General features: G+C 51.8%; 1 protein-coding gene across 1 annotated transcript; it reads right to left on the bottom strand.

Annotated features, from left to right (window-relative positions):
- Positions 1-5,596: 5,596 nt before the first annotated feature.
- On the bottom strand, positions 5,597-7,997 carry LOC129509944 (pulmonary surfactant-associated protein A). The gene is made up of 4 exons (XM_055325861.1): positions 7,826-7,997; positions 7,426-7,545; positions 6,413-6,490; positions 5,597-5,973 (listed from the first exon to the last, which is right to left on the bottom strand). The coding sequence occupies exons 1-4, from the start codon at positions 7,995-7,997 to the stop codon at positions 5,597-5,599; spliced, it is 747 nt and encodes a 248-aa protein (XP_055181836.1).
- Between the last annotated feature and the right edge of the window lie 3,519 nt (positions 7,998-11,516).

The following is an 11,516-nucleotide window of genomic DNA, read 5'->3' as shown; positions in this document are numbered from 1 at the left end:
CCTGGTTTCCAGCAGCGTCCGCCTCTTATCTCCAGAACCTGATCAAGTGGCATTTTTCAAGCCCCTGACCTGACCTTTGATTCCTGCCCTCCTCCAAAATTTGCACTCACCCTTTGAAACACTTAGTCTTACCAAACAGCGTCGAGAAGTTTGCTTTTACCCTGGTGGGGAGTCGGGGTGGGGCCACTTCCCTTCCACCTGCCTTGGGATTGGTGTTCTGGTGTCTCAAGGGTCATCATCTCTGTGTACTCAGGGTCACTCTGCACCGTCCGGTAGCCCTTCCAGATTCCTTGGGCCCCCTGGCCAGAAGACCCCTCTCAGGACTGGGTTTCCTGGTGCCATTGACACAACTTTGAAGGGCCCCAGGCCCAGAGGACAAAGAACATCCGACCCACGCAGCAAATGGGCAGATGTCCCAGAAAGATGGGAATTTGAAACAGAGGATTATATAAGCCAGGACCCTCTATCCTCCAGACTAGAGAGAAAGTGGCTTGGGGAGCAGGGGAGACAAAACTGCAGGAGGCCGGCGAGATGAGCAAAGGGACAATGAGAAAGACTTGACTCTGCTGGGGGAGAGATATTCCCTTGAAGATGCAAATTCTTCAGCCTGTCCTCGCCTAGATCTGAGTTTTAATGCCTGCTATTATTATTATTTGCTAAGACAGATATTATTGAATTTTGCTGCTTATGCCAAGATGAAAAATAGTTTTCAAGCGTGTCCACCATAGGTGCCTCAGGATTTCCTCAGATAAAGATCAGCTAAGTTTGAGTTCCCCTTGTAAAATTTTGTAAAAATGACCAAACACAGTAGGAAATAAGCAGCGTGGACGCTAATACAGCCAGCCTCAGTAGAGTCCTCCCAGGACCGCTGACTCTCTGTAACAGAGAAATTGCTATTTTTTAAAAGCCAGTATAAGAAAGAAAGAAGCAAAGAAAGAATAGACATTAAAATAATGAAATTAATGAGGCAAATAAGGACATAACTATAAAGCTACTAATAAAATATTTAAAAACCCTGCAAAAACAAAATAAATAAACTTGGCAAATCTGACCATAGAAGTTTGGATCATTGCTTCTGAGATTTTACTTCTCCATATCGTAGAATAAAATATCCATGCCCGGGGCACCTGGGGGGCTCAGCGGCTGAGTGTCTGCCTTCGGCTCAGGGAGTGACCCCAGGGTCCTGGGATCGAGTCCTGCATCAGGCTCCTCGCAGGGAGCCTGCTTCTCCCTCTGCCTGTGTCTCTGCCTCTCTCTCTCTGTGTCTCTCACAAATAAATAAATAAAATCTTAAAAAAAAAAAATCCATGCCCTTCCCCATGGTACTTCACAGAGCCTGCTCCTAGAGATGTGGGGGGTACTCTGCATGCATTCCTCCCCCTGGTGGCTTGACCGTGTGACCATGAGCAGACACAAAAGGAGCAGAAGCTTTATATGTGCTTACAGGTTTAACCCAGCCTCTTTTTGGATTTTCCAATCATGGGAAGAACATATCTCCACTACTGCTAATATCAGAACAATTAAACAATGTGGAGCAGACACAAAGCCACCTGAAAGCCAGAGGTCGAAGGTAGGTATTAAAGTTCAGCCACGTATCCGTGGTCAGTAGCACAGCCTCTGGAATCTGACTTAGTGTATTCATAGCCCCGTCCCTGCATGAGCATGGGCTTTGACAAATCACTCTAACCTCTATGTGGCCTCACTATTCTTATTTGTAAACTGGCAACAAAAATAGCATCTACATAATAGGGTCAATGAGATTACATGAGTTAGTACGCGTAGTACCTGGCATATGGTAAGTGTGATGAGAGCATCAGCCGCTAGACCAAGGAGGATCGATTCCAGGAATGAAAGGATGGTTCAATATCAAAAAATAAATCCATGTCACTCACTAATATAACATGTAACAAGTTTGATGAAGAGTCTTAAAGTGAATATGTACAATCTGGAAGCTTGATGCTCTCCCTGTTCTCAAAACGAATACATGGGCTCACAGTGTTTCATACATTTTTTTTCCCCAGACCCCTGCATTGTAAACCTTCTAAGGCTGATTTAAAACATGGTCCAAACAAATGACTATTGTCCACGAGTTTTGTCATTGGGATCTGATCTTCATTTCGTCTCTGATCACCCTGGCCGTTGGTGGGGTTTCTGGAAGTAAAGGGTGGGCAGTGGTCTTCTCTCTTGTTTCTTTGCATGTTTGTGTGTGAAGGGGGATAGAGAGAACAATGGGCATTACCTGCTTGCAGGAGGAACCTCATGTCAGTGGGGACACTGCCGCTTGTTGTCCCGCCCTGATTGCTTGTTGGGTCCTTTTGTATGACTGATTACAGGACTCTGTGAGAGGCTCCAGCTGCATGTTCCCTACCCTCAACATCGGGAGAATGGACATTTCCATTCTTGGTCTTCAAGTCCCTGTGTTCCAAGGAGCAACCTGCTCATGAGCAGGGTTTGAACCTGGCCAGCTTCCATGACATGGACACCCATATAGCCCCTTGGAAGCTCCATCCAGGTGATGGCAATCCACATGGCCCTGGAACATTCCTGCTCACAGCTCGGTTCTCCGCCCTCCCCCTCCCCTCATCGCCACCTCCCCGTGCCCTCTCCCTCCCCAACAAGATGAGGCCCTCTGCTGGTTCAGGACTTTAGAACTTTAGAACAGGAAATTATGCCTCATTCCTGCCTTAGTGACTTAATTGGGAAAGGCAAAGAGATTTGGGCATCTGTGCTTGCTGAGATTAGGAAGATATTGGACAGTCCCCTCCCCATCCTCATGGAAAGGATCATTTCCACTATGGAAGTGCACACGTCACCCAAGGTGGGTCAGCCTCCTTTGCCCTCTTTAGTCCTCCTGATACCAACCAAAGGAGAAAGAATTACTAGGCCACCCACCATGAACAGCCCTCTCCATCCAGGTTCCACGATTTGGTTCCTGAGACATCTCTCCAGCCTTACATGATGAGGCACCTAGACCCTCTTATTCTCACCTGTGAGCTCTAGATGCCAGTACATCACTGTGGGAAGTGACTTAACCCATGCTCGGCACCCTTTAGATGTTAACAGACTAAAGAAAATGTTAAAAAGAAAATCACGATTCAATACCCATTTACAATTAAAATGAATCTCGGCAAACTGGGAAAAAGACTTTCTTTACCTTGATAAAAGGTATCTTTCAAAAAAACAGAAAGGTATCTATCAGAAACTAGCAATATTTTCTTTTTTTCTTTATTTTTTTTACGAGCAACATTTTCAATGGTGAAATAGTCAATGGAGAAACCCTTTTCTTTTTCTTTTTTTTTTGGAGAAACCCTTTTCAATGGCTCCCATTATACACTTTGTGCCCCAAAAAGATATTTATTATTGAGGGTCTTCAACAAAATATAGGGCCTCTCAGCCTGCTGTATAATGAGATAAGAATGGCATATAAGAAATAAATATTAAAGGGAATAGGACAATTTCTGTGATTTGTAAATATAATCATAGATAGTATTTACAAAATATGAGAGAATCAATTATAATAGAAATATTAAGGGAAAAATGAGAATCCCAAAAGACGGTTGTAGATAAGATCAACAAAAATAAATGGTTTCCTTACAAACCAGGAATGATTAGTTTCAAGTGATGCAAATAATACAGTAACCATAGTAAATAAACCATAAATCAAATAAAAAATAAAGCAAATAAGAAATGAGAAGACATCAATTGTCAGAGGCTTAGGTTGCTCACCTATAAAACAATGAAAAGACTCTGCCCACTTTTGCTTTTTTTGAATTTGGGGGAAGACTCAGTAATTTGTTGGCTGGGCCCTAAGCACACGTGGCAGGGTGACCAGATTGAAGCTTAAAGTTGAGAAAGGTGAGAAATGTTTCTGCTCACTCCCACCTGGATTTGTGGGGTTTGATCCAGAACTTCCTTTTGCCCAAGAAAAGAAGTGCATGCAGTGAGGGAGGGCATTTGAAAGTGTAAAGATGGGAAAAGAGGGGAGACCTTCCTGGAGGAGGGACACATACGTGTCCCTTGCCCCCTCAAGCAAGTAGAGCCATGGTCTGATCCCCACACATCCCTGGGGCATGGGGACATGGTCCCCTTCCACGTGGACAGGAGACTGAGGTGGCTCACAGAGGCTGGGACTGGGCCCTGAATGCTATCACCTTTGGGCCACGGAAAACTCAGGTGGCTACGTGGAAAATGGAAGGCATTGTATTCCCACCCACAGATGAACCATGTGGAGTTAGATTGGGAGTGATCTTGAAGCCAGCCATCAACACAGATGTCCATACATTCTTCCAGATGTTTTCTGTAGCTTGCCATACGTTCCTACAACTTGGGGTGGAAAGCGGGCTGCCTTGAGATCAAATTTTCCATTTTTCGGGTAAGTGGGGAGCCAGTGTTAATTTGATTTATAGAAATAAAGAAATGTGTTGTTTCTTGAAACCAAAGCAATGAAAACTCACGTTAACGCAGTCATGATTTATTACACTTAAATCATCTCTGTCCAGTCAGAGGTGAGTGAGGTGGTTATGAGCATAAGCTTCAGGTCCAGGTAGATAGGTTTGAACACAGCCTCTGCCACTTGCTCCAAGGAATAAAATTCAAAACATTTAATTTCTCTAAGTTTGTGTCCTCACATAAAAATGGGGAAAATCAGGCTGGGCCCATGGCATTGTGTAAAGATGACTCATATTCCATAAAATGTATTAGGAGTGTTGGCAAGGTTCTGCGTACATAGAATTGGGGCACTTACGTGCTCAGTAAACAGCTAGTGGTGGGGTGAGCGATGTGAACACCTCACTGAGATCCGGATTTGTGTGGGGACATGTCCATCAGCAGGAAATTACTTGGATTATGTCTGAGGTCGGGGGTGAGATCTTCCCTAGGGTGTAGACTGGCTTCTTTTAGGTCAGGAGATGAGAGGCAACCCGAGACTCAAGGCAGTGGATGGTACGTGCCAATGACTAGGATAGGCCGGCCTCCACCATGCTGCGGCACCAGCCGGCCCTCTGACCTCATGGAGACACCGACCAGAGGTGCCCTCAGAGGGAGGTCACATGATGCCCCATGCCTCCGTAGCGCCACACATCTGGAATTCCCTAGGCCCACCTGTTCTATCATACTTGACCAGAACTGCCAAATCTTGATGAGGCTGGGCCTGGGGTGGCCTGCTGAGTGAGAGTAGAGGGGGTCAGGAAGCAGGCACCTGTGTGATCTGGGGTGTGGGTGGGGGGATGGAGTTCCAACCCAGGGCCTCACTGCCACCATCTAGAAAAGAAGGAACTGGGCAGGAAGAGGAAGAAGGAAATCTCCGACTCTTGCCAAAGGGCGAAGTTAGGGGTGGCCCTGGGTGTGCAGTGTTGGGAGGGGGCTCAGGGGGAGTGTCAGCATGATTCCCGATGTCTGATGTGGCTGAGGACTCAGGGCCTGTCCAGGGAGTGGGGTGGCTAAGCATGCCTCCCGCTCTGATAGCCAGCCACAGATCCATTTTGCTGGAACGGAGCTATAGCATCTCAGAGATCGGTTGGGGGCGGGGGGGCATCGGCAGGATGGAGGCTGAAAGGCAAGGCAGGGCCCTATCTCTCCTGTGGCCTTAGAGGCCTGCTCAAAACTCACAGATGGCCAGTCGGTACTGCAGGCAGTTTTTGTTATTCCACTGCCCATCTGTGTACATCTCCACACACTGCTCTTTGCCCCGACCCCTGGGCTCCCCGGGGTACCAGTTGGTGTAATTCACAGGGGCCCCATCCATGTACTGGAAGTCTCCAGAGTCGGGGCTCTCCACCAGGCCCAAGTAGGCGTAAGTATTATACTTCTTCACAATGCTTGCAACGGCTTCATTCTCTTCTGGGCTCATTGGGGCAGCAATTTGGCCGCCCGCCCCGGCACATAACTCTTGAATGTCGTTGAAATTAATGGACTGCCCATTGCTGGAGAAGACCTTCCTTCCCACCACCAGCAGGGACTCGTGCAAGCTGAGGACTGCAGCACAGGAACCCAGTCAGGCCCCTGCCGCTCTGGCTCAGAGTCCCTGTCTTCGTGCCCTCTCTGCTGCCTCGCCTCCCCTGCCCACCCGGGCCTCCCGAAATTCCCCTCCATGCTCTCATCATCTTCTTCCTTCGTTCATGCATTTAACTATTACTTAGTGACTCTCTATCATGTGCCAGAAACTCCAATTTCCTGAGACTCAATAGAAAGCAAGATAGAGCCGAGAGCTTACGCTCCGCTGATGTAGCCGATCTGTGTCTACCTCTGCTCTGGGCCACGCGAAGGCATCAGGAAAGGGAAGGATCATTCTTTTCCCCCAAGACTTGCACATCCCTGCCTGTTTGCCAAGGTTCTGGATTCCGGAGCCTGATGCTGGGAATGGGGGGACTTATGGGAGGCCCTCTGTGCTAGACGGCCCTGGAGAACCCCTTACCTCCCATGGTCTGCAGGATTTGATGTCTGAGGTCGTGGAGTGTGGTTTGGAGCTCCTCATCTAAAGAAGCTGGTAGTCCTGTCAAGAGATCCCCGCCCCCAGATAAGGGGCAAGCCAACCAAGATCCCCACTTGCTGCCAAGCAGGCCCGATGACAGCGGCAAGCCTGGCATCCTGCCTTTACCTCTGCATGCCCACTGCTCAGGCCCTGGAGTGTGTCTCCACACTGCCTACACCCTTGTCCACCCTGCACCTGCCGGGTCTCCCCCTCTTCTTTCCTGCCCTGTCCTTCGGTGGCTCTGCCCGCTCCTGTGGGTTTTTCTGGTTTGGAGGCAAGGCCCCCTCCACCTGTCTTCTCTCTCTGGCCTGGCTGAGCCAGGGAATCACCTACCTGCTTTGCACAACAGGCCTGCACCATGGTCTCTACCCTTGGTCCTGACCCATCATCCTCCCTCAACCTCACCCGCCCCCCCCCATGGCCAGCCAGCAGCTCGGTCAGGAGTGGGCAGTTGTCCAGGAAGCCTGGGTTCAAACACTGATGTAGGAGGCTGCTGTGACTGAGGGGTAGAGCACGCGCTTCTCTCTGCACCCTCCTGGAGGACCTTGGCCACCGCAACGAGCTTTGGTGTTCCCGTCTGCGTGGGGGGGGTCCCGTTCACATCACCTGCCTAGACCCCACCTAACCCCATGCTCCTTTCAGAGTGCCCCCAGGCCTCAGCCCGTGGAAGGGCCTTCCCTGCCTCCCAGCACTGTCCCTGAGGCACACCTGATGCCCTGCGTGTGCCACCAGCAGTCGTGATGTGTGGAGCATGTCCAACACCCATCAGTCCTCGCCATGGCCTGCACCTGGGCATCTCTGACTCCTCCCCTCGGCCTCGTCTGCTCTTACTTAGGTGAGCGCTACGCCCTTTGGGGACCTCCACGGTGCTGTCTGACCCCCGTCATCCCTCACGTAACTGGCCACGCGGATGCAGGGCCTGTGTTGGCACCACAGGCTTGCCCCGTCCTGCTCACCTGGGGGGCCCCTCTCGCCAGGCTCTCCCTTTTCTCCACGCTCTCCAGCAACACCAGGGGCTCCGGTCATCCCATTAGGCCCAGGGTGGCCTGGTATTCCTCCAGGGGGGCCCATGGGGCCTGCAGGGAGAAGGGGACATGGGTGTGTGGTATTTATCACCCACAGCTGGGCTGGGGCTGATGTGAAGGGACCTCCCTTATCAGTGGAAGCGACTCACCTGTCACCCCATGGGCACTTTGAGGGTAAACTCCTCAGGGCTGCTCCAGTCTAAGGCCCTCAGACACCTCCCACCATACCCCGCCATCCCGCTGACCGTGGGACCCAGCCCAGAGCCCTGGACAGGTGGGCCTCTTGGAAACAGGTCACTCTATCAGCTGAGGGTAGGGTCTCACCCAGTACCTGGAGGCCCAGGGTCTCCTTTGACTCCATCTCTCCCATCTCTGCCTGGCAAGCCATGGGACCCAGGAGTGCCAGGGATGCCAGGGTTTCCAACACAGACGTCCTTTGTATTGTTCTCGATGCCAGGAACCATCAGCAAGGTGAGGGCGAGGGCCAAACAGCGCAGCAACATGGCTTCCGTCCCAGTGACTCCTCCTGCAGGAAGAAAGCACCACTGGCTCATCTGAAGCATCTGCAAAGTTTCCCCCTTGCTGTGCTTTGCCAAGATTTAGGCACACGGCCGAGCCTAAGGGTCAGGGCAGGTATGGACAGGACTTTGGGGAAGACCCAACCCATCCTCAGAAACCCCTGGCATCATCTGTGGTCTCACGCCCCACCTCTGGGGCTGGAGGTGGCGTGTACCTGGGCTGGTCAGAGGGCCTGGCTTCTGATGCAGTCTCTGTTCACACCTCATGGTGTGACAGTGGGAACTCACGTCTCCTGTCTTGACTTCTGTGCCCTGGAGACAACCCTGACCTGTCCTTCCCAGGCTGTTGGGAGGAGGGATGGGGTCACTCCCTCCCTCTGTCCTTCTACCCTCAGCTACCCTCACTTGCAGGGTCTAAGGGACCATGCTCTTGAGGAAAAATAAGAGATGACCAGGGCCAGCAATGGGGTGTCCTGTCCCCTCCCCACCGCTGGGGTGTCCCCTTCCCCTTGGCAGGCCATCCTCTTCCTCACTGGCAGGCTCTGCAGAGTCCCCAGGGAGGGTGGGCCTGGCCGAGGAGCATGGCAGGGCTTGAGGACGTCTGCAAGCCCGCCTTCCTGCGTCCATAGTTATGCTTCTGGGAACAACTCCCAGTGGTCCATGGGGAGGCCCCCTCCTTCCCGGTCTGGCCCTTTTAGGCTCGTGACCACTGGGCTGCCTCTCACGGCCTGCAACCCGTCAACTGGGCAAGACCGCAGGGATGGGGTAAACTCACCCAGACAACAGAGCCCTTGTGGATCTCTGCCTTCAGGCCGGAGGGGAGAGGCCGGCAGCACCATTTATGCGGCTGCAGGCTCCCGGGTCCCTCTCCACCCCAGAGAGGCCCCTGTCACGAGGGCCTCTGTTCACAGAAGGGCCAGTCAGGAAGCAGCCGTCTTATTTACACAGTGACATTCCCTCACAGGGCACTCAGGCTGGAGGGGCACTTAGGGCTCCTTTTTTTTTTTTTAAAATAAATTTATTTTTTACTGGTGTTCAATTTGCCAACATATAGCATAACACCCAGTGCTCATCCCGTCGAGTGCCCCCATCAGTGCCCATCACCCCCACCCCCCTGCCCACCTCCCCTTCTGCTCCCCCTTGCTCATTTCCCAGAGTTAGGAGTCTCTCATGTTCTGTCTCCCTTTCTGATATTTCCCACTCATTTTTTCTCCTTTCCCCTTTGTTCCCTTTCACTATTTTTTATATTCCCCAAATGAATGAGACCATATAATGTTTGTCCTTCTCCGATTGACTTATTTCACTCAGCATCATACCCTCCAGGTCCATCCACATGGAAGCTAATGGTGGGTATTTGTCATTTCTAATGGCTGAGGAATATTCCACTGTATACATAGACCACAGCTTCTCTATCCATCATTTTTTGATGGACACCGAGGCTCCTTCCACAGTTCGGCTATTGTGGACATTGCTGCTAGAAACATCGGGGTGCAGGTGTCCTGGCATTTCATTGCTAGAAAGCAACACCAGGCCCGTAAGCAGGGAGACACCTCACGGGGTGGCGGGGGGGCTCGCTCCCCCTGCCAGCTTCCCCGGCCGTGAAGGGTGAGCGCACATGCCCAGGCACCGGCGGATGCACACGGCCTGGGCCTGGGCCCGGCTGCTGACTCCTGCACGGGACCACCGCCACCTGCCCCCACATGCCCACCTGCAGGAGTGAATATAGCGGGGCTGCACCCTCTTCCCGGGGGAGCAAAGGGACAGATCAGCACCTTACAGGGAGGTTTCCATGTGACCCCTTCCTGGGGCTGTTCCAGCTCCAGAGCCTCTTCAGCTCTGGGAGGGGGTGCCCTTTGCTTCTAGGCCATGCAGAAGCCATGGATTAAGCCGAAGGTGGCCAGGTGGAGCTAGGACGAGCCATGGGTCATGGGGCTTGTCTCACCACTGAGCTGCCTACCGCCCTCCCCGGCCTCCTGGCCCCCGCTTCCGGAGCCCACGGCTACATTGATGAGCACATGGTTCAGAGTCTCAGGTGAACCTTTGCACGCCCCACTTTGCTCTGGCTGAGCCAGAGGAGGCAGGGCCGCGCCTGGAAGGTCACAGGACAGCAGCAGTTTCTCATCTGGGCTATGGGTGAGGTCTGTAACCTGCAGGGCTGACTCCTTTAAATGATGGAGAAGCACATAAAGCCCTGACTGATGAGAGTCCCTGCTCAAGCCCCCTGACTAGGGGGGACTCTCTCCATAGGGATGGTAACAACGGGGAACTAAGGCAGGAAAAAACACCATGTTGACCTATGAGTGGTCTGAAAAATCTTGAGATCCTCGGGGAGACTGAGAGAACTTTTTGGAGTGTGGGGGTTCAGCTAAGAGAACCCCACTCCTAGGAGCGGGGAGCCGGCCAGGGTCCATTTGGAGCCTTGCTGCTGCCTGCCACCACCTCAGGGTGGGTGCTGGCTGGGTGGGAGAGGGGAGCTGGGGCTGGTGGGGGACCAGTTCCATCAAGAGGCCCTCAACATGGCTTGGGTGAGGGAGGACTGTTCTGCAGGTGAAGGAGCAGGAAGAGGGGTCCTCTTGGGTGGACTTTGCAGGGCCTCAGGGGAGGCAGCTGGGACTTCCAGGGCCACGTGGGTGAGGTTGAGGTTGGAGATCTGGGGCTTGGATACCTCCAAGCTGCAATTTGGAGTAGCCACCTGTTATCCACGTGGACTTGGTCAGGTTATTTAAGTCTTTGAGCCTTGATTTTCTTTTTTAAATTATTATTCTGTAGCCATATCGAACTTACAGAAAAACTGCAGGCAGTTTTAAAATTTATGTTTAGGGACGCCTGGATGGCTCAGCGGTTGAGCATCTGCCTTCACCTCAGGTCCTGATCCTGGGATCCAGGATCGAGTCCCGCATCGGGGTCCTTGTGGGGAGCTTGCTTTTCCCTCTGGTTGTGTCTCTGCTTCCCTCTGTGTGCTCTGCTAACAGAGAGAGAGAGGCAGAGACACAGGCAGAGGGAGAAGCAGGCTCCATGCAAGGAGCCCGGCATGGGACTCAATCCCAGGACCCCGGGGTCATGACCTGAGCCAAAGGCAGACGCTCAACCACTGAGCCACCCAGGTGCCCCTCCTTTTATCTGTGTTAAACCCTCGGCCATAATATGCCCACAGTCGAAGCAGCCTGCTTATTCGGCGGGCTACCAAGAGATAGAGAAGCTAATTTACTAGTTAACTATAGTTTAAGGTGTAATCTCAGGAATCTGCGGGGCAGGCAGCCCAACAGCTGAAGGAGAATTCAGGCTGTCCCCGGAGACATTACACACGCGTGCGCACCCACACATGCACTACATTAGTGCCTCACCAACAAATGTCATTTGATTAAAAGAAGAATTGCATGGTAAATAAAGCTTTTTATTTTTTTATTTTTTTAAAAGATTTTATTTATTTATTCGTGAGAATATACAGAGAGGAGAAAGAGAGAGGCAGAGACACAGGAAGAGGGAGAAGCAGGCTCCATGCAG

This window comes from Nyctereutes procyonoides, unplaced genomic scaffold (assembly GCF_905146905.1).
Source record: "Nyctereutes procyonoides isolate TBG_1078 unplaced genomic scaffold, NYPRO_anot_genome, whole genome shotgun sequence".
Lineage (NCBI taxonomy): Eukaryota > Metazoa > Chordata > Mammalia > Carnivora > Canidae > Nyctereutes > Nyctereutes procyonoides.
Note: the sequence above shows the minus strand (reverse complement) of the source record. Positions and strands in the feature narration are given on the sequence as shown.

Coding starts and splice junctions, on each gene's coding strand:
- LOC129509944 (XM_055325861.1), bottom strand. CDS start 7,997: ATGTTGCTGCGCTGTTTGGCCCTCGCCCTCACCTTGCTGATGGTTCCT. Junction 7,546..7,825: donor AGGAGACCCTGGGCCTCCAG/GTACTGGGTGAG, acceptor TTCTCCCTGCAG/GCCCCATGGGCCCCCCTGGA. Junction 5,974..6,412: donor AATCCTGCAGACCATGGGAG/GTAAGGGGTTCT, acceptor CCTGTGCTGCAG/TCCTCAGCTTGCACGAGTCC.